Source organism: Dipteris shenzhenensis, chromosome 2 (assembly GCF_047967505.1).
Source record: "Dipteris shenzhenensis isolate YYH24624 ecotype China chromosome 2, Dip_SZ_1.0, whole genome shotgun sequence".
Classification (NCBI taxonomy): Eukaryota; Viridiplantae; Streptophyta; class Polypodiopsida; order Gleicheniales; family Dipteridaceae; genus Dipteris; species Dipteris shenzhenensis.
Genome location: NC_141597.1, coordinates 30030772 through 30054159, shown reverse-complemented (window position 1 = coordinate 30054159; position 23388 = coordinate 30030772). Strand labels below are relative to the sequence as shown.

General features: G+C 44.3%; 1 protein-coding gene across 3 annotated transcripts in view; it reads left to right on the top strand.

Moving 5' to 3' along the window:
* LOC147904601 (uncharacterized) overlaps positions 1 to 23388 on the top strand; it is a 121982-nt gene that overhangs the window by 20390 nt on the left and 78204 nt on the right. For all 3 annotated transcript variants that reach the window (XM_087387560.1, XM_087387568.1, XM_087387553.1), the window contains exon 2: positions 10583 to 10668. In XM_087387560.1, the coding sequence (XP_087243686.1) occupies positions 10583 to 10668 (86 nt within the window). The remainder of the gene's footprint in view (positions 1 to 10582; positions 10669 to 23388) is intronic.

Here is a 23388-nt window from a genome sequence, read left to right as displayed (position 1 = left end):
ATCATAGAATGATTGTTGCAGAGAGCGTTTGAAAAAAAGAAAGGATGAAAATAGTGGATCACCAAAGACTCTATGATTTCTGTCCATCCATAAAGTCCATAGGGTCCAATAGCGCACCCAAACAAAAAATAAATCAAAACCCTGTCTTTGTGGATGAAAACCAAACAACCAGAAAAATCTGCCAAAAATAACAGTAGGAAATTGCGCTCGAAGCCTCTGTTGGATGAGAGCAATGAGATCAGAAGTATGTGGACAGAACCAAAAAATGTGAAGCACCGATTCAGTAGAGTGCTGGCATCTGTGACAAACAGCTGAAGCAATATGTCTGTGTACGAGTAACTGTCCGGATGGAAAAATGCGAAGGAGAACTCGCCATCGGAAAAGCTGTTGTCGAAGAGGGATTTTGTAATGCCAAAGGAGACGCAGCGTTTTTCTCCACCAATTCATTGAACGATCCATATGCCAAACAGTATTTGCTCGGTGAGAAATCCAAGGTGGAGGTAATAACACTTTATACAGAGATGACACTGTGATATGTGAGAGCTTCAAAGGACGGGCGTATAAGGAAGGAGAGCGTAAAATCCAATCCTCAAGCCGATTCTGAAGTTCCAAATGAGATACCGGCAAGTACGGTTGGAGCATTGCTGAAATTTTATGCGATAAAGGACGATAGTGAGCTCCCAAGCCATACTTGTGAGCAGCCATAGAAAAAGATAAAATTGTGCCATCATCCTGAAGTATATCCGCCACAGATGAAATGCCTTTGAAGGAGAGAAAATAAGAACGTCTGGGTTCTTGTATGGCCAAAGGAGGGTGGAATACTTTAGACCAAAAAATATTCTCTACCCCCAAAGAGTTGCGCGACAGAGTCCCTGCCATGCCATTTCAAGTGGGATAAGATGTGTTTCCAATCAAGAAGCAGATGAGAGACAAAAGGGCAGCCTCTGATCTTGCCTTGGATAGAGCCAAATAAAAAATTCCACCGAGTAGGCTGCCAATTCCCAAAGGCAGATGTATGAAGATGTAATAAGAGAGAGCGGATCATGAAAGCCCAGGGTTGATCTCCTTGCATAAATTGTATCATCATTTTCCCTCTGTGAGCAAGTAAATGCATTTGAATATTGAGAATGTTCAGACCCCCGTGCATCTTTGGAGAACAGAGACGATGCATAGAGAGTAATCTGAGACTTTTCTTGCCATGTTTTGAACGCCAGAAAATTTCCATGATAGCTGACATAAATGAAACGAGATCTGCCTTAGTGAACATAGTGAGAGGCAGATAAAATTGTATGTAGGCTATCAAAATGGATTGTGTGATTCGCAAACGAACATGTAATGGCCAAGTTGCAAGCTTCCAATATTCAAGTTTTGCCCTTAACTTTACTAGCACCCAATCAGTTTGTTGTGAGCGGGTGAGTCCCCAGCCTAGAGGATAACCGAGATGTCGAATGAATTGAGAAGTGGGGACAATTTCCCCAGGCCATCGAAGGTTGTGCCATTCCTGTGCATGTAACGGCAGCAATTTTGATTTTTGAAAATTTACCCGAAGGCCAGCAACCAATCCATATGTAGAAAGAGCGTGCATAATCATGGACAGATCAGCCCGAGTATTTTTTGGAGTAAAGAATGAATCATCAGCATATGCCTGAGCAATCATGCTATGACTGCCAAGAATCTCCAAACCGTGCAGCTGGTCAGTGTCCAAGAGGTGATCCAGATATTGAAGCAGTGGATGAGTGGCTATGGCAAAAAGTAAAGCACTTAGGGGACATCCTTGCCTAACAGAACAACCAAGAGTCCAGGATGGAGAAATATCCCCTGAAAGTATGCAGGCAGCTTTACTATCTTGATATAGCCAAGTGATGATTTGCTGCATTTTTGTGCTAAAACCCAATGCTTGCATAGTCGATGAAATAAAATCCCACTGAACAGTATCAAAGGCTTTGGCAAATCTTGCAATAACAAAACATCCTGCTGTGTGTATTTGGCATATTCAATTCCAATGTAGGCATTAGCAATGTTATCTGTGATATGCCTATGCGGGACAAAGCCATATTGAGCAGGATGCAACCCATCATGTAAAAACCCCTTTAGCCGATCAACAATCATTTTGGTAGTGACTTTGTAAATTACGGGCATAAGAGTGATAGGTCTCCAGTCTGCCAAAGACTCACAAATTTGTTTTTTGGGAAGGAGTTTAACAAGACCTCTCTTCCATGTGTGCGGCATTTGCTGATTTTGCCACGCAGCATTCACCATATATAGCAATGTATGCTTCAAAATGGGCCAATATTCTGGAAAAAACTCGAGTGTTAAACCATCCCATCCTGGAGATTTCGATCTGCCACATGATTTGATCGCATCTGACAGTTCCCTCTCGGTAAAGGGTTCCTCCAATTCCAAAGCTTGAGTATGGGAAATGATAGGAGAAACATGTTGCAACAGTAAATTTCGTGCAAGCAAAATCTGTTGCGAGGGAGGAGCTGCAGAGCCAAATTGCTGAGAGAAATGATGCGCACAAACAGAAGCACGCTGTGACTGTGAAGTAGTGCATGATCCATCAGGCAAGAGCACTCTGCAAATTTCTGTTTTGATTCTCCTCTGATGTAAACTTTTGAAAAATTCTTTGGAAGAGCAACCTTTATCTGTAAAGGCTCTTTGTCTTGCTCTAGTCTCCCATTTGGCCAATTTGCTGTGATCATTTAGTTTAAGACAATGTCTGGCCTGGCATAGTGTTGTTTGCTCATGCATGGACAACGAACGATGATGGCTGAGTTCAGTGAGATCTTGACAAGTGGATTTGGCCCGAGCAATGGTTTCCCTCAGAGTCTTCATGTAAGACTTGCCATAAGCTCTAATCACAACTTGCATTTTGGAAATAAAAGAATCCCAGGCACCATCAACATGAATATGGCTGCTAGAGGATAGAAAATGAGATGCTTCAGTAACCATTGCCTTGAAATCAGCATGTTTCAAATAGCTATTGTTTATGATTAGATGTCTCCTTTGTGGCAATCTATCATCAGGCATATTATGAAAAGATAACCTCAACCATAGAGGTGCATGGTTTGAATGCACAAAGGCATAGTCAATCCACATTTTGCATGTAAAATCCCCATTTTGTTGGGGAGCTACACTATACCATCGATCCAGACGTGCCTGGTAAGCGGAAAAAGCATTATGTTGAAAAGTGTAGCTCGGTGACAAAGGCTGCAATTCCTTCCAAAGGTCAACCAAATCGAGATGCAATAGTAGTTGAGACCATGCATGCCTTTCAGGAGATAACATATGGTCATGTCTGGAAGTGTTGTCTCCCTGTTGTGGAGCATTATTGAAATCCCCACATATGTAGGCATGATATCTCCATGGCTATTGTTGCATGGCATCCCAAATTGCAGTTCTTTCTCTAAATGACTGAGGTGCATAAACAGAAGCAAATTCGAACACCTCTCCTCTAATAATGCATTGGAGAACGAGCCATCTGCCTTTGTTGTCATTTAAAGCAATGACTGGTTGAAACTCATGTTTGATCAGAAAGACTACCCCTGAGAACGAGTGCTCCCCAGCATAGAAAATATCATATCCACAGTAGTGTCCTGTCTTGCCTGCATAGATATGTTGATTGTGTTCTTGTAATGCCACTATGTCAGGCTGAAATCTGTTGATGTACAGCCACACAGATTTCCATTTCCTACTGTCACACATGCCCTGGACATTGAGTGTAAAGCATTTGATGTGAGCAGTCATATGTACAGGTATTTATAGTAATATAACAACTATGTACAGCAGCAAAATTTATGTGGTCAGCCTTGCATTTCTATCTCAGGGTCAAGGCCTTGCCCCTGAGAAGAAGTAGCCACCTGAGAAGTAGACAGCAAAGCAGCAACCTCTTCTTCAGGGAAGAGTGTTCTGCTGGCTGTTACTGCAGCCCATGTAATCCCAATTCCTGTATTTATCTCTGGGGTATTTCACTAGAAGATGCACCATTCCATGTGCGGGGGGGTGGAATTCTTCGAGCAAAAATAACTTTTCTTGGACTTTTCCAGCCATCAGTTGGATGTTGCTGTCCTTTGGTCATGGATTGAATAGCAGGGAGTGAATGTGAAGTGAGATTGCCATTGGGAGCCACTGGAGCTTTGCCTTTATCCTGACTCCCAGAAGGCTGTCTACTGCTTTTATTTTTATTGGCAACTGGAGTAGGAGCATCCTTGGTAGGCATTTGAACCGTCAAAGTAGTACGAGGCATTTTATGCTGATTCATTGGACACTGTGAAGCCATGTGTCCAAACTTTTTGCACTCAAAACAAGCCTCTGCAAATAAACCCCATTTGAGTTTATAAAAGTCACTTCCCATGTTCACATTATTCACCGTGACTGAATAAGAGTCCGGTGTGGGATTATCAGTATCCCAGAGAATGCAAAATCTGTTTGAGTTGCCATTTGGCCGTGGTGGGCAGACCACTTTACCTAAAGATGTTGCAATTTTAGGCAAAAGTGAGGCCATACATTGTGGGAAATCGACAACTTCAACCCAAACCGGGCATCTGTGTCGGATTAAAGCCTGAAAGTCCCTTGTGGGAGACCATGGCAATACATGTACCATTTGCTGCCCAAAAAAAAGAGGTGAATGTTCCAAAAGCATTTGTCTGTGTATCTCATCCACCATGATAACCTCAAAAAAGCCCCTGGCTGCATAGTGTACTTTACGAACAAACGAGCCAGCTAAAGTGCGTGTTAGCCAGTTACCTATCTCTGCAGCAGGTGGCATCCGGCCTAGAAAAAATAAAATGACTGCATTCTTAGCATATTCTCTGACTGGATCCACAATTTCATCGACCTCAATCATGAGGCCAACTGAAGGAACCGAGTCTTTCCACTCTTTCCTCGTATCTGCAAATCCTTCATGCATGACATCATATACCAGTTGCGCCTCAAAAGTATCATGCATCGGGTCATGCTGACCCTCAAGCTACTTTTGCTTCTTGCAGGGAGCCGAGCGCTCCTTTTGAAACGTTTTTTTTATATGAATATTCTGCCATGACTTTGTATGAAAGGGAGCTCAAGAATGAAGTACCTGTAAAAGGGTAGTGGAAACCAAAAAAACCAGTCCCAAAGAAATATCCATAGGAAGTCCACAAGAGAGGAGAAGAAGAGTATAGTTGGTAAGGAGATAGCAGAGGGAAATGTAAGATTTTGGCTGGAACACAAGACTGTTAGGGGAGACACCGGAGCCCCAAAACCCCAAAGACTTGTACGGCAGGAAGTACAGGATTGTACGGATGATGCTGCACGGAGAGGAGTCTGACTGACAAGTGTACGGAAAGACTTGCAGGAAGAAAGGTAGCGGGCTATGTACGTGAATTTGCAGAGGGGGACCAGAACTGACGCAGATGTATGGAATCGTACGGACGTACGGACGCTGTACGGCTGTACGGACGGGGCTGCATAGGGTTCCTGACGAGGACAAAAAAAACAGAGTGGCGTACACCTCACTTGGATCACACAAAACACACCGCGAGCAGTGCACACACACCTAGGAGGCTGTAGAAAAGGTACGGAAGAGCAGCAGCAGATGCGGGCCTGTACAGAAACGCTGAGGGCAGACTGGAACTTGTACGGAACAGCCGTACGACCTGTACGGGTAGCCATACAGGTGGTATGGGAGGCCGCAAAAGTCACGACGGTGGCTGGAAGGCACCGGACCCTGGCAGGCTCGCGGGGATGGCACGATCGTGCTCCTCAGCTCTAAGCTCTCCACACACACACTTTACAGACACACACACACACATTTTTTTTTGTGGGAAGAAATCTTTTATTGCTGTAGAATAATTACATTCATAGTTACTTCAAAAAACGAAGTAGCTACTACTCAACTGAAGAGCTGAGTATAAGCTGTATACACATCCTGATCAATCAAACGAGTCTGAAAACAATCATAAAATGATTGTTGCAGAGATCGTTTGAAAAAAAGAAAAGATGAAAATAGTGGATCATCAAAGACTCTATGATTTCTGTCCATCCATAAAGTCCATAGGGTCCAATAGCGCACCCATACAAAAAATAAATCAAAACCCTGTCTCTGTGGATGAAAGCCAAACAACCAGAAAAATCTGCCAAAAGTAACAGTAGGAAATCGCTGTCGAAGCCTCTGTCTGATGAGAGCAATGAGATTAGAAGTATTTGGACAGGACCAAAAGATATGAAACACTGATTCAGTAGAGTGCTGGCATCTGTGACAAACAGCTGAAGCATTATGTTTGTGTGCGAGTAACTGTCCAGATGGAAAAATGCCAAGGAGAACTCGCCATAGGAAAAGCTGTTGTCGAAGAGGGACTTTGTAATGCCAAAGGAGACGCAGCCTTTTTCTCCACCACTTCATTGGGCGATCCATATGCCAAACAGTATTTGCTTTGTGGGAAATCCAAGGCGGAGGTAATAACACTTTATACAATGATGACACTGTGATATGTGAGAGCTTCAGAGGACAGGCGTATAAGGAAGGAGAGCGTAAAATCCAATCCTCAAGCTGATTCTGAAGTTCCAAATGGGGTACCGGCAAGTACGGTTGGAGCATTGCTGAAATTCGATGCCATAAAGGACGATAATGAGCTCCCAAGCCATATTTGCAAGCAGCCATAGAAAAAGATAAAATTGTGCCATCATCCTGAAGTACATCCGCCACAGATGAAATGCCTTTGAAGGAGAGAAAATAAGAACGTCGGGGTTCTTGTATGGCCAAAGGGGGGTGGAATACTTTAGACCAAAAAATATTCTCTACCCTCAAAGAGTTGGCCGAGAGAGAGTCCCTGCCATGCCATTCCAAATGGGATAGAATGTGTTTCCAATCAAGAAGCAGACGAGAGACAAAAGGGCATCCTCTGATCTTGCCTTGGATAGAGCCAAATAAAAAATCCCACTGAGTAAGCTGCCAATGCCCAAAGACAGATGTATGAAGATGTAATAAGAGAGAGCGGATCATGAAAGCCCAAGGCTGATCTCCTTGCATAAACTGTATCATCATTTTCCCTCTGTGAGCAAGTAAATGCATTTGAATATTGAGAATGTTCAGACCTCCGTGCATCTTGGGAGAACAGAGACGATGCATAGAGAGTAATCTGAGACTTTTCTTGCCATGTTTTGAACGCCATAAAATTTCCATGATAGCTGACATAAATGAAACCAGATCTGCCTTAGTGAACATAGTGAGAGGTAGATAAAATTGTATGTATGCTATCAAAATGGATTGTGTGATTCGCAGACGAACATGTAATGGCCAAGTTGCAAGCTTCCAATATTCAAGTTTTGCCCTTAACTTTACTAGCACCCAATCAGTTTGTTGTGAGCGGGTGAGTCCCCAGCCTAGAGGATAAGCAAGATGTCGAATGAATTGAGAAGCGGGGACAATTTCCCCAGGCCACAGAAGGTTGTGCCATTCTTGTGCATGTAATGGCAGCAATTTTGATTTCTGAAAATTTACCCGAAGGCCATCAGCCAAACCATATGTGGAAAGAGCATGCATAATCATGGACAGATCAGCCCGAGTATTTTTTGGAGTAAAGAATGAATCATCAGCATATGCCCGAGCAATCATGCTGCGACTACTTAGAAACTCCAAACCGTGCAACTGGTCAGTGTCCAAGAGGTGATCCAGATATTGAAGCAGTGGATGAGTGGCTATGGCAAAAAGTAAAGCACTCAGGGGACATCCTTGCCTGACAGAGCAAGCAAGAGTCCAAGATGGAGAAATATCTCCTGAGAGTATACAGGCAGCTTCACTATCTTGATATAGCCAAGTGATGAGCTGCTGCATTTTTGTGCCAAAACCCAATGCTTGCATAGTAGATGAAATAAAATCCCACTGAACAGTATCAAAGGCTTTGGCAATATCAATTTGCAATAACAAAACATCCTGCTGTGTGTATTTGGCATATTCAATTCCAATGTAGGCATTAGCAATGTTATCGGTGATGTGCCTGCGCGGGACAAAGCCATATTGAGCAGGATGCAACCCATCATGTAAAATCCCCTTTAGCCGATCGACAATCATTTTGGTGGTGACTTTGTAAATTACGGGCATAAGAGTGATAGGTCTCCAATCTGCCAAAGACACACAAATTTGTTTTTTGGGAAGGAGTTTAACCGGACATTTTCTGATTTTGCCACGCAGCATTCACCATATATAGCAATGAATGCTTCAAAATAGGCCAGTAGGCTAGAAAAAACTCTACTGTTAAACCATCCCATCCAGGGGATTTCCATCTGCCTCATGATTTGATCGCATCTGACAGTTCCCTCTCAGTAAAGGGTTCCTCCAATTCCAAAGCTTGAGGAGGGGAAATGATAGGAGAAACATCTTGCAACAGTAAATTTCGTGCAAGCAAAATCTGTTGCGAGGGAGGAGCTGTAGAGCCAAATTGCTGAGAGAAATGATGCACGCAAACAGAAGCAAGCTGTGACCGTGAAGTAGTCCATGATCCATCGGGCATAAGCACTCTGCAAATTTCTGTTTTGATTCTCCTCTGATGTAAACTTTTGAAAAATTCTTTGGAAGAGCAACCTTTATCTGTAAAGGCTCTTTGTCTTGCTCTAGTCTCCCATTTTGCCAGTTTCCTGTGATCATTTAGTTTGAGACAATGTCTGGCCTGGCATAGTGTTGTTTGCTCATGCAGGGACGCTGCAGAAGGCACGACGGTGGCTGGAAGGCTCCTCAGCTCTCCTCGACACTCCTCCTCTCTCACACACACACACACACCTCTACACACACACACTTACACACACACACACACACACACACACACACACACACACACGTGCGTGCGTATTTTGATTGGATGGGCTGAGGCCATACCTAGAGAGGGCTGCATCTGCACCCTATGTGATCTACATGAGATTGAGTTGGAGAAGCACTTTGCTTTAAGATGCCCTATGTACTATGAGATCTGAGGCTGTAACCATTGTGTTTTCGAGGATGGATTTGGACCCCTCTCCAACCTCTTGGTCCACCTGGATTAGAGATGTTTAGCAATGTTCATTCATGAGGTTGTACAACACAAAGACCATTTGCTCAGGACACATAGATGAGGAGCTAAGACTCCATCTAGAGGGTTATCATCGAGTTTTTCTGGTCGGATGGCACAGTCCCTAGGAGATGGTGTAGTGGGGGCTCAGAGCAAGAGACATGATAGACCGGTGAGTGTGTTGATGCACATATGAATTGGGGGATCTTTCCTCCATGTTTGCCAGACTAGGGACACAGCCGGCAGGGGTGTCAATGGTACTTGTTTGATAGAGAGCCACTGCTAGGAGACTATAGCGGACCACGCAGACTGACCGACATCAGTGCTGTATCACGCCTTTGTAGCGTTGACCACTGCTGGAGCCTCTGTTTGCCGAGACCCTCTGATCCATTCTCAGCCGCCTGGTGGACTTGGTTCCTCAGACAACTACAAAGGACCGCCACCGTGATACTGCCTTGCAGATTTTTCGTCCTTCCCATGGGTTCATATATTTAGTATTCGTGTTTATGTTTATATTTGGCTTGAGTGCACACTATCATCTTACCTAGACTTGAGGGATCCCCAATGTTATCGATCTATTCAGGATTGCATATGGGGTTGCAGAGAGGCTGAGAGGATCTGACAGGGGGTTGCACACTTGCTTGGCAGGATAAGGAGAGGGACTTGCTACATCACTCTGGGATCTGTGGCCTGGCTTACACAGCAGGTCTTATAAGGGAGCCGATTTCGTTATGGCTATTTTGATCCACAGATTTCATTAGAGTCTCCCAGCTTATCACTTAATGCAGTAGTGATGTCTACACGTACATTTGTTCTCCTTATATAGACTCAATCATTGCCAGTCTTACTAGATGGCAGATTGGAGATCTATCTGCATAGAGGTTTTAGATGGGACTCTATACACATCCTCATGGCACTTGGGGCAGGATTCAGGTCTCCTAACGAGTTGCAGTGGCCAGGAGAGCTTCCTTCATGAGAGTCGGACCATGGTCTTTTCTTCACATGTACAGTCACAAGGTCTTTATGGAATTTCCACCCTCTGGATTGGTTACAACAGCTTCATTTCCTTTTTGCTTCACATGATTTTGTGTGAGGCCCTTATAGGATCTTATCCTAGGTTTTTGATAATTGCCCATACTAAATAGAAGTTCTACTTGGCTGCTTCATCGTTCACCGCTTTGCCCCTCGCTTTCCCCTTCATCTCTTTGGCCTTTGCCAGGGTATCGTCCTTTTGGGGGGGGGGAAATGGCCTTTACAAGGTAGAAGGACCTGTGTGGAATAATTGTATGAACTGTGCACTCAAGTTCTGGGCTGCCTCTAATGCAATCTTTTTCAAGTTGCCCTCCTCCTAAGCTCTTTCCTTCGCATCTCTCTTCTTCATCTCATAATTCAGATGCTCCAGTGTGCTTTCTACTTGTTTCCACATCTTTTCCTTTCTACTTCCTTGTTTTTCAAGCACACCCTTCTCTTGTGGTGGACCATTTTCTTTTATACTCTTTTCTTTATTCTGCTGTAATGAGATTTCAAATTCCATGAATTTTACACACAATCCTGACTTTCTGCAGAAAAAAGTTTGCTGGAGAAAGATACGAGTCTTTGTGACAAAGAGAAGGTCATAGCATCCCTCAAGGACGAGCTACAAGCTGTTCAGGCCAGTATTCTGTCTGTCCTTCTCCTGATATGAAAGATGTGCAAAGTTGATTATTTGAATGCTACAAATAATCATAGCGTTTGCTTCTCATACTGTTGAAGGGCTTACTTACGCTTTTGTGCTTTGGCTTGTTGAGAGGGTAGAAAACACATACCAATGTATCAGTCTTGCTGAAGTCCAACGCTCAAGTCTCTCTTCATTTAGTTAAGAATAATGCATAATAATGTTTCTAGTTTTCTCCCTTGTACCTAAAATAGCACAAAAATGCCCATTTCTTGGACCTTTGAGATTATATTTTTGAAGTGCTTTACTCAAATATATTTTTGAAGTGCTTGTCTTGAACCGTAACACAAATATTTGAACGTGAAGTGTAGGATTTGCAATTGACTCGAGCAAGTTGCATAAACCAGTTTTTAGCGATAGCTGTTTATGTGCGTACGGGTGTGTGCCATATAATATCAAAATGTAGAAGACCAATGGGACTGCCACTCAGAACATGAATTCAAGGAGCTATTCTCAACCTGCACATAGAATGCAAAGATTGGTATCGGGTTTGGATATCGGAATGTTTATGGCTGTCAAAAGCAATAACTCTGCCTTCTTGCATCAAGACTGCTCCTATAGCGATGTCGGAAGCATCGGTCATGACCTCAAATGGAAGGTTTGGGTCAGTAATAGCCATAACTGGTGTGGTAGTGAGTGCTTGCTTGAGTTGTTGGAAACTATACTCTGTTTTGGGAAGCCACTGAAAAACTGCTGTACTTTTCAATAATTCGGACATAGGAGCTGCGATTTCGGAAAATTGATAGACCTTTGTACGGTAGAAGTTTGCCAATCCGAGAAAAGAGCGGACATCATGAACATTCTTAGGAGTAGGCTAGTTTCGGATTACCTCAACCTTCTTGGGATCCACAGAGATACCTTGAGTTGAAATAACATGTCCCAAATATTCGAGTTGGGTCTTGAAGAACTTACTCTTCTCAACGTTGATGCAGAGAGAATTTGCGCGGAGAACTCAAAAACTTGGTGAAGATGTTGTTTATGCTCATGTAGGGATCTGCTGAAAACGAGGATGTCATTGAGGTAAACGATGACGAACTTATCAAGGAAAGGACTGAAGATGTCGTTCATTACTGTCATGAATGTGGCCGGGGCATTGTTTAACCCAAAAGGCATGACTAAACATTCATAGTGTCCATACTTTGTTCGAAAAGCTGTCTTGTACTCATCGCCTTCTCGTATGCGAATTTGATGATAACCTGAACGAAGATCAATCTTTAAGAATTGTGTTGCGTGTAGAAGTTGATCGAAGAGATCATTGATGCGAGGCAATGGATACTTGTTTTTGATAGTGAGCGTGTTGAGGGCTCGGTAGTTGATGCAGAGGCGCATTGACTTATTCTTTTTTTCCACAAGTAGTACAAGAGATCCAAAAGGGCTGCGATTGGGCCGAATGTGACCGTTGTCGAGTAGTTTGGTCACCTGTCTTTGGATTTCTTCATTTTGAGTGTAAGAAACCCGATAAGGAGATTTCGACGGTGGATTACTGCCAGGAATAAGTTCGATTGGGTGATCCACTGGTCGTCGAGGTGGTAAATGCTTTGGCAATTCCTGTGGAAAAATATCCAGGTAGGGCTGGAAAAAAGGTTGGTTGAGGTATTCAGGAGGATCCTTTGTTGGTGTCTCCTCTACTGCCGTAACTAATAGAAGAAGTCTTTATTTGACGTTTACGAACCCACTTCTTTACTTGTAGGGCAGAGGCAACTGGAGTTGAAGGAGAGTCCCTAGAACCAGTTAGCTCAATAATTTTTCCCTGGTGGACAAACTGGGTAGTATGGCTGCGAAAACTGATTGATGGATCATAGTCGTAGAGCCAGTGTTGTCCAAGTATGACATCGTACCGAGAAAGAGACATGATGTCGAAGTTCAACTTGTCCGTATAATGTTGGATGCGAAAAGACAAGTTTTTGATCTTGGTGTTGCACAAGAAGGTAGTTCCATTTGCGAGTTCAATCTGATAGTCCATGGGACTAGGACGGGTGGTCAACCGAAGTTTGTTGACCATAGAACTAGCTAGGAAGTTATGAGAGCAGCCACTGTCGATGAGGATAGTGACTGTTGTTCCACGAATCGATCCTTGGACACAAAGTACTTGAGTGGCCAGGGAAGATTCGGGGTTGCTGGCAAGGCTCATGTGGATGGTATTTGCCATTCGAACAGCTTTGCCTTTCTTGTCTTGTGCTGGGGTAGCATCTTCCGTTTGGGAAGTGCTAGTTTCCATATTGGAATTTTGCTTTGGTCGCTTGGGACAATCGAACCATCTATGGTCGCCTGTACAGATGGTACAAAGTCCTTTTGTGCTGGAGTTGTTCTTCTTGTCAGTGGCCGCACCTTTATGTTGGGGATGACGGTGATGACTTTGTGAAGAAGAAGATGCGCGATCCTTGGAGGAGTGCTTCTGTTGGGATCTAGCATACGATTTCTAAGACTTGTGGGGATCTTGAGACTGTCGTTGATCTTGATTACCCGAGTTTTTTCTAAACTTGGGGTTATCTTGAGAGTGAGCACCTTTGGCCATAGTAGAGTTCTGTGTTCTATTAGCACTCTGCTTCCCTGTGTTTTGGAAATCTGTAATGCGCTCTGCGTAAGCAATAGCGCCAGCTGTGGTGGTGATGTTTGCTTTGAGGACATCAATGCGTAACAAGGGGTTTAGGCCTGAGATGAAAGCATGAAGGCAATCATCATCAGTTAAACCATCAATCTCCAGCACCAATGTGGTGAACTGAGAGATGTAGGAAGACAAGGAGCCTGTTTGCTCCAACTGTTTGAGTTTTGAACGTGCTTGGAAGTCTGCATTGGCATGTATGAACTGCTTACGGAGCACGTGTTCAAAACGTTCCCAAGTTAACACACTTTTGCTGTCCTTTAAGCGTCATTGCCACCATAGGAAAGCTGTATCCTTGAGGAGGGAGGCTGCCAAGGTAATCTTTTTGCCTTCAGTGAGGTCAACAGTATCAAAGTACATGCGCAGTAGTTTTGCGAGCCATTGGTCAATTGTTCGGCGATTTCGTTGACCAGTGTAGGCTTCCGGAAGTTTAATGTCAAGTCTTTTAGTTTTGGAAGCTTGGAGTAAGCGGTAGAGGGCACAGAGTTCAGTGTTTTCTACCTCAGGTGGGAACGAGTCCACATAGTCGTCCGGTGGCATCATGTTATCCTCTGTATGTGTGGTACTATGAGAATCTTGGAGTTGTTGGACTATAGGACCAAGTCGGAGATGCTGTCCTGAAGCTGGGAAATTTGAAGTTGAAGTAGTGCTTCGCCTTGTAAGTTGACTTCAGGGGTCTTTTTTGGACTTGAGTCGCTGATCACCGGAGAGGTTGCACGTGAGCGTTGCGACATATCTGAGGTCCCTGTGAGAAGAGCACGAACCTGCGCTCTAGTTTGTACCATTTCTGGAAGAAAATCCGGGCTGCTCCCTGAGGTTGCTCATGTTGGAGGGGGCAGGCGAGGCAGGATGGAACCACCCGTGGAAATCTGGTAAAGGAGGTCCTGTTTGAGGTAACACTGGTGATGCCGAAGTGGGTGTTACTGCTCGTGAGAGTACAGGGGTAGGTTGCAGAGTCCACGGATCTGAGAAGGGATAAGGAGATGCTGTTGGGAGTGGAGGATATCCAGGAGGAGTGCCTTCAGAGTGTAAATACTGTCTTGGGGAAGGTACAACCTGTGCAGGAGGATATCTAGGAGCTGAAAGAGGTGGAGAGTACCATGGAGATGCTGAAGCTAAGGGGTAAAAGTCTCTCCAAAGATGGACAGCAAACTCGTGAGGAATATTGGGTTCTGGGTATCTACGTGTCTCGTGGAACACAACCTGGACTGTGCTGAGGAAGTAATGTAATTGAGGTGCCTCATGCAAAAGGTATAGGATGTGGTCCAAGTCACTGTGGGCTGGTTGTGCAATCTGAACACGGTATTGTGTGGTAGATGATGCCTGAGGTGTCCTTGAAGGTCTGGGGAATTATCAGGGGTTTCCATGCTTTAAGGAGGAGGCTTTCATTTGCTGTAATTTGATAATGAGTGTCAAATAACAATATGAAAGAGAATCCTTAGAAATAGAATGGAAAGAATCCACCTGGCATAGATTAGATCTACCAATTAGTTGCGTAGAAAAGGCTTGCAGATCACTGTCCGGAGGTCCATGTTGCTGTCCTTGCAAGTCCACGTGGATGTGTGAACAAGAAATAGGTACCTTGCGAGACTTTCAAGCCAGATGGACGTTGGCAGAGGCGTTTCAGATTGCGTGAGATTTGGCGCACTTCTCCTGCGTTGAAATCCGTGGCCTGATTAAAGTGGCCTGCGTTGAAACCTATGGGGTAATAGAAGCAGGACCAGGCCTTGGCTAGACGGAAATAGAGGGCAGCAAAGAGCCACTGTTCTCAGGCTAAAAGTGGCGTGATGAGCAGCAGGGGCTAGGCTAGTTTGATTCGAGATCAAAAGGGCAGCAAGGGCTGCTGGTCACAGATAATCATGGCGATGAACCAACAAGAACTGGCTGCTGTAGAACGATCTAGTGTATGCCAGATGGAAGTCTGAACGAAAGTGCAGCCTGCTTGAAAAGGAGAAGGCGGAAATCACGTACGGCTGTTTTGGAGCGGAATAGGCTGACGTGAAATCGCGATTGAATTTCGCCTTTTTTCCTTGTTGGTTGGTAGTTGCCAGCATGAAGAGGTGTGTACCCCTTGTGAAGGGTCACGGGTGTGACCCTTGATGAGAGGGTACATTACAATGGGAGTGTCTCTTCAATAGAATGTCTCTTGTGAAGGGTTGTGCCTCATAGGAAGTGTCCCGTCGAAAGGGCATACCCTTTCACAAGTGTCCATTCATCAAACCATCCATAAGTCTAAGATATAGAGGAAGGAATACGTCACAGATCGTGATAGACTTGAAACCCCCATGCTCTTCAAAGATCTTGTTGATGTCATTAGTGACTGCAATAATCTTCAACATGTGATGCATAACTTAGTGGGTCTTGTAAAGAGCAGCTATAACAACACCTGCATGACGTAAAAAGCCTGGGTCTCACTTTTAACAGAGAAAGTGATTTGAGCCCTTGGACTCTGGAGTGGAGATCTTCCATTTGGGGCCAAAGTGAGAAGCCATGTCTTAAGGTGGGACCAATCTCTTGTCATTTTCATGATGCTTGTTTTCCAGTCAAATAGTCCTTGATGTCAGCAAACCTTCACGTACTTCTAACCACTATGTTAGAATAGTGAAAATTAAAGTAGATATTTGGATAAATCCAATTACAATTGACTTTATGCACCAACTCAACTTGTGAGGCCTTAACAATTTCCTCAACTAAAATGGCTCACGGCCATCAACGTAACTTCATGAATGACTCTGCACTTTTTCCATGACTAAAACCATGACATAAGGTTCATTTTGACAAGAAGAAGCAAGGTGACAAAGACAACAACATTGTGGTAAACCATAGGATCACAACTTTCACAGCGTAGGCCAACATAAAAAGTTTGGTGGCAAGCCATCATGTAACTCTTGCACGGGATAGCGAAGGGCGAATATGTTGGGTCATGTGACCAAAAGCACATGCCAATATTTCACTCACATGATTGTCTGTGCAATGTCCCTTTTTCTTGGATCTCACGATACCTATGCTAATGACCTTTTGGTATTGTGATAATTCTTTCTATCTTAAATGGTGCGTTGGCCTATCAGCTAGATTTAGATGCTCGTTTGGGAGAGACTAAAATGAAATCGTTTAGACTTCACAAACTATTGTAGCTTGAGTGAAGAGATTTTGGACTACTTTTTGATTAGCCTTCTCCTTTAGTGCTAGCCTTCGTCATGGCTCAGTTTGCCCTTCACATCCGGAGTGCCGACTCAGAACGAAGACTTTGTATAAAAGGATGCTCAAGTATGTGTGGGTGTGTGGATTTGTATGTGTGAGAGCATATTTTTAACTATGTTCTACACCCACTGTTGGGCACTGAGGACGTCAATGGGGATGTCATAGTAGCTAGTCCCTGCTATGCGTGATGGAGTTTATGGTTTTCAATCTTATGAGTGACTATTGTGAGATTGAAACTGCACTATGTTGTGTTTTTAGAGGATGAGTTTGGGAATGTTCTTGGATTCATCTAGGTATATAATGACCTTTACTCTAGCAAGAGTCTCAAAGACAAATCACTAAGGCATTGATCTGGCCTTGAATTACTATGCATTGGTTATGATTTGCCTCAACAAGCTACCCCTAGCCTGAATTTGATGTAAAGCCATCATGTAACTCTTGCACGGGATAGCAAAGGGCGAATATGTTGGGTCATGTGGCCAAAAGCATATGCCAATATTTCACTCACATGACTGTCTGGGCAATGTCCCCTTTTCTTGGATCCCATGATACCTATGCTAATGACCTTTACTCTAGCAAGAGTCTCAAGGACAGATCACTAAGGCATTGATCTGGCCTTGAATTACTATGCATTGGTTATGGTTAACCTCAACAAGCTACCCTTAGCCTGAATTTGATGTAAAGGAATATGATAGTTCGGGGATCAAGCAAGTGGCTACGTCTACTCAAAGAGAGAAGCAAAGTACGAGTGATCCTCGTGAGAAAGGAAACACTAAAATCTGAGAATTGTACAAATGCAAAGGAGACAATCTTGAGAAATAATAGCTCTAATGATTTCCAAACAATGGTGGTCAATGCCTAGTGTGATGCCGAGGCTCGTGAGCTTTTCCAGATGAAAGCAAACATGTAAATCTATAAAATGCTCATGGGTTGTGTTTGTCTACTATCCTAGGCAGTCCAGCCACTTATAGTTGGCACTTGGCTTCAATCGAGAGGTCATCAATTGTGAACTAAAAAACTCTAATATAACAAATAACTGGAGAATTCAGTAGACACAATGCTAAACTTTATTATCACATGTGACTAACTACAAAGAGAACTACATGCAATGTTAGAAAACTCATATGGGATCCTTCTCATCTCGACTGAGCTTGTTGGAGGATCGTTTACAATCATATCATGCTTATGCAATAGACTACGAAGTAGAAAGCTTTACACACTCCACCAGACCAAGCCATTGTGTTAAATGCATACCGTTGAGTCGGATGATAGAGCACGAGATTCGGATCAATAGCATCATAGATCATAGTAGAGAATCAAGGTAATCATCAATGATATCCGTGGAGAAAGTGGAGTAGGAGAGGAGAAGAGTGAAGCTGAGGAGAGAGGGTACAGCTAGAGAGCTCACCACAAATGACTGACTGTCCACTATATTAGTTGAAAAGAATGAATATATACATATCCTTTAGGGTTAGGGTTAGGGTCTCCAACCCTTGTGCCTTTTAGTACTCTTTATGTTAGTGCCATGCACATACCATGATATAGCACCTTGACCAAAGAAAAATGCATATCCTTGTTTGGATCTCCTGGTCTCATGAACTCTTGCATAGTCACTATCATAGTATCCATGCAATCTTGGATGACTTTGAAACTGGCCTCTAATCACTCAGAGGGCAGTGGAACTAAACCTTTAATCACTTCAGCACTTATTTACAGCCCACAAAGCATATATCACAACCATTAATCATTGCATGATCACCATTTGGCATTTACCCATTTATTCACAAACAAAACCACTGAAAAAGGGATGGAGGCTAGAATGCCCCTGCTCAACAAACATAGACAAGTGCACCCGATTGGCCCCAAACACCGTGGCGCCCCTTTTGGTATTTCTTTATATTTCACAGTGAAATGATTACAAGTTGCATCTGGGAGACCTTCCTTGCAACTGAGCACGCAGCCCCAATTCACTGAGCCTTCGCAAGGCTTTCAAGCATAGAACACCATCACATAAGTGCACTTAACCCATAGGCTCAATCCAAAGGCATTCTCTTTTCCGAGTGCAATTCCATTGGTTGTCCAGATGCAATCACACTGCACCCCAGCTGCACTCTCTTTGTGTGGTGTCCAGATGGCATTCACAAAGCTTTTCAAAGCTCCAAAATAAAATCAGCAAAGTACCCAACCAAAGAATGGCTCATGTAGCACTGCCTGGGCACCTGTGAACCTAGAAAGAGGCGGCACTCGAGGCCAACCAATAGCTTATGGCAAAAAGAAATTGCAGCAGCAAAATCACAACTCACCAAGCCTTGAAAACTCGAACCCAGTCCTCAATTGCCAAGAGGACATAGTAGCCAATGCCCAATTGCATTCTTAGCCAAAGAGGAGTGCAAAGGCATGAAGAAAGAGGATTTACAAGAGCCGATAAGTAAGAATTCCACTGAAAAATGCGAAAAGAAGCTATCATATGAGGGATCGAGACCTTGCTTTGAATCATCTATGATACCATAATCACTTGTAGTCTCTCAAATTTTCCCAAATTAGCCATTGAGAGATCTTTTGCCTAGAAGGATGTTGCATACGGGGTTGTTGGTCTTGAAAGCATTTCGTCTTTTTAGTTGGGCTAGAGTCCCTTGATCTTGCGTGAATCATCGTGAACACTGGGCCTGTAAAGATTGCCCCTATGTAATTGTAGGATTGCACGATCTCCACTGGTGTCCCTTGGTAAGTGAAGTTGTGTCTAGATAATATTTCCCCTGAGGTATTAAAAATCATGGCTGTGGTCTTACCAAGGTTGACTGTAAAGTCTCTCTTCCTATAGAACACCTCTAAGGTCTATACGTGTCTCTATAAACTTGCTATGAAAGAGGATATGAGGACTATCTCATTTGCATATAACTTTTGTCGCAAAGAAGTGTGGGAGTTCTTGGGCTCAAAAGAAGCGTGCTTCAGAGAGGATTGCATTGAGAAGGTTTTGGAGCAGTTTTATCACCGGAAAGTCCTCCAAAACTGAGAAAAACCAGTCAACCAGCACGTGGGACCACTCGAAATTCAACAGAAAGCTCTAGCTTTGCAAGAGGAGAGGCCCAGGAGGCTGTAGAAGCAAAAAGGTCCAGAAAAAGCCACTTTTGCAAATTCTACCAGCAAAATAAGTGCTTAACTCTGCCCGTTCTACCAAACGCACGGAGGGAAAAGCATATCACTGCGTAGGGGAGGCAAAGGGGAAGCCATTGGGCCAAATGGAAGTCGAGGAATCCAATTGGGTGGGGAGTTATGAAGAAAAACGGAATTTAGCTGAAGGAGGCTGAAAAACCAGTCCAAAATCTCAACAAAGGGAGAAGATGAGAGAGAAAACCACACATGTGAAGTTTAGAAGGCCCAGGAAGGTCCAAGAATGGCAAAGGAGCATGTAGAAGGCACTAGAGCCACCTGGAACTCTAGGGGGGCCATTGAAGGTACATGGCCCTCTAGGGGGCCCATTAAAAATGCCACGTCATCATTTTCCAACAACCACTCTTTTAATTCCTTGGAATGTCTTTGGGCCTAGGGATTAATTACGCTTATGTGCTGGGCACCATGCCGCGTTTAATTACACATTATTAAGCCCATGCTTGGACTTTTAAAACCAAAGTTGTCACAGTCTTGTAGTACATCATTAAAGTACTTAGAATTTCACGCCCCCGTGACATACCCCTCTCTTGAAACAGCAAACCATAGTTTGCTGCCCCAAAACACAGGAGCGAGCATGAAATATACCATGAAAGAGTATACAAGAAAGCCGCAGCTATAGTATACAAAGAGTCAAGACAGTGAAAATATGGCTAGGAGAGGCATGCATCCATCCATATACACCGCCGAAAATCTATCCTCGGCGATCAATAGTCAAGATGCATCAATATCATAAAGTCTCACAGCAGAAATACTGTCAGCTCAGTATCTTGGATGAAACATACAGTGTCATCAAGCGACCTCATGAAATCACGGTGAGCCCGTCTGTACTGAGGGAGTGGAGGTGCTACCCCCCTCTCGAACACCAGGTAATGCTCCAGACGCTTGCTCTGCTGAACTACCTGTAGGAGCCTGGATCGCAGTCGGCTCTAACTGGAAAGCATCAAGGTAAAGCTGCAATATCCCAGGTGAATCTGCCAGTTCACCTTCCTCCATCCATTTCGCATTAAGTGATGGGTAATTTTGAAATTTTACCAAGTAGCGACGGATAACTTTACCCTTGAGCTTTCTATCTGTGTGTGCCAGAATCTGCTCTGGGACCATAAGTTCATCCCGTTCTTTCACTTCAGGCTGTACCTCATCAGGTAAATCCTCGGGAACATCTCCATGATATTGCTTTAACAAGCTCACATGAAAGGCATGTTGGGGTAAAGGCACATTGCCACCCTTTAAAATGTTACGACCCCTATGACTGTCTTAAAACAGTCATAGGGTGAATACCTAATCCTAATAAAACTTTTGAGTTTGTGGTGTGGCTCAACACATTTGACACACACACACTCCTGGTGTCTATCCTATCGTTCCACCCCCTCTCTTTCCCTCACAAGTGGTATCAGAGCCACCCTCTCCCTCTCACTCCGGTCTACCCCTCCCTCTCCCCTCGGGCCTCGTGCCCTTTGTCAGAAGGTGCGCGAGCAGGGCGCAGCAGGGCAGCAGCGCGCGAGCAGGGCGCAGCCAGCGCGCGCAGGAGCAGCCGCGCGCAGCAGTTGCGCGAGCAGCTATAGCTGCAGCAGCAGCTAGCTGCTGCTAGCTGCTACCAGCAGCCAGGCGGCCGCAGCCTACCAGGCGGCCGCAGCCAGCCGACCGGCTGCAAAGGCAGCAGCCGACCAGCCAGTCGCGACCGCGACCAGCCGTACCGGCTGTACGGACGCGTGCACGTACAGGCAGCCGTACCGGCTGTACCCTCAGCCAAGATTTCGACATTTTTTTTTGGGGATCCGTGCCCTCGTAAGTACAGGATACAGCAGGTACACTGTGCAGGCACAGAAATTTTTTCTTGGGGAAGAAGGAAAAAGGGAGAGCACTCTGCTCTTTTGCGTTGTACTTGCAAGTACACGCAGGTACAAAAGTACAACGAGTTTTTTTTTAATGCATTCCCGGAATTTTCAGTTTTAAAACTGTGTGCTTGAGGTACAGCAAGTACACTCGTGTCCCTCGTGCTTGAGGTGACTAGTGCCACAGTGTGTGGTGGTTGCACAGTTATTTTGTTTCGGGAAGGTCAGATGCCTTAATTTGCAGAGGGCTTTTATGCTTTTGCTGAGTGCAAATCTCAGTTTTCGGGTGACAATTTCAAAGGGCTTTTGCCTGGAAGTGTATGCAGTATATGCCTTGAGGCAGTGTGGAGCCAGGTGCCCACATTGGTCTCGTTTTCCGCACTGTATCAGTGACATTTCTTTGCAGGTCACATTTTGTGTACGGCACTTAGAAAATCTCAGTTGAGCCTGTGAGGGAAAGAGGGGAGAGTGGAACGTAAGGAGAGGGAGACACAAGAAGTGTGGGTGTGTAAAATGTGTTGAGCCACACCACAAACTCAAGAGTTTTATTAGGATTAGGGATTCACCCTATGACTGTCTTAAGACAGTCATAGGGGTCATAACTTTTAAAGGGTGGCAAAGTGCCTTTACCCCAACAACCTCCCACCTAAAGGCCAATGTGCCTAAAGGGGAGAAAAGAATAAAAATTACAGCAATATACAGTTACTGTATACAAGACCATAAAATAAGAATGTCTCATCCTAATCCATGATGTGGCGACAATGTGCAAACCGCTCTGTAGGCAAGCTCTTAGTGAGCAAATCTGCAGGATTATCATCAGTATGCACCTTCACAAGCTCAAGCCGCTTGTCTTCCAGTACCTCCCTAATGAAATGGTATTCCACATCTATGTGCTTGGTCTTCTGATGAAAGACCGGATTCTTTGCCAACATGATAGCACTCTGACTATCACAATGCAAAACTGGCATATCTCCTGTAATGCCCAAATCTCCCACCAGCCGAGGAAGCCATATTGCTTCCTTGCAAGCCTCAATGGCTGCAACATATTCAGCTTCAGTGGTTGACAGTGCAATGCATTCCTGCAACCAAGACACCCATGATATAGCACCTCCTGCAAATGTGAAAATATAACCGGTAGTAGACTTCCGGTTATCTGCATTCCCTGCAAAGTCTGAATCTGTAAAACCATGCACCAATGCATCCTGCCTACCATAGCATATGCACAAGTCTTTGGTACCCTTGAGATACCTCAAGACGCCTTTCACTGCTTCCCAGTGCCGCTTGCCTGGATTTGCCATATACCTGCTGATGACTCCCACCGCAAAAGCAATATCCGGACGAGTGGCAACCATGGCATACATCAAAGAACCAACTGCAGATGCATACGGAACCTTGGCCATCTCAGCCTTATCATCATCTGATCTGGGGCTGTCCTTATTGCTGAGTTTTAAATGAGGAGGCAACAGGGTACTAATAGACTTCCCCCCCTCCATTTTAAACCTCTGCAGTACTTTGTCAATGTACTCCTTCTGTGACAGAAACAAAAGTCCCTTGGACCTGTCACGAATAATCCGCATACCAAGAATATGGTTTGCATCACCCAAGTCTTTCATGTCAAAAGACTTATGCAGTTGCTTCTTCAAAGCACTAATCTCCTGCTGAGATTTGCTGGCAATCAGCATGTCATCCACATATAGAATGAGTAGCATCAAACTGCCATCCTTTGCCCGTTTGGTGTACAAGCAGTGATCGGTCTCACACCTATGATACCCTTGGGACTGCATGAAGGCATCAAACTTCTTGTACCATTCCCTTGGCGCCTGCTTGAGTCCATACAAGCTCCTCTTGAGC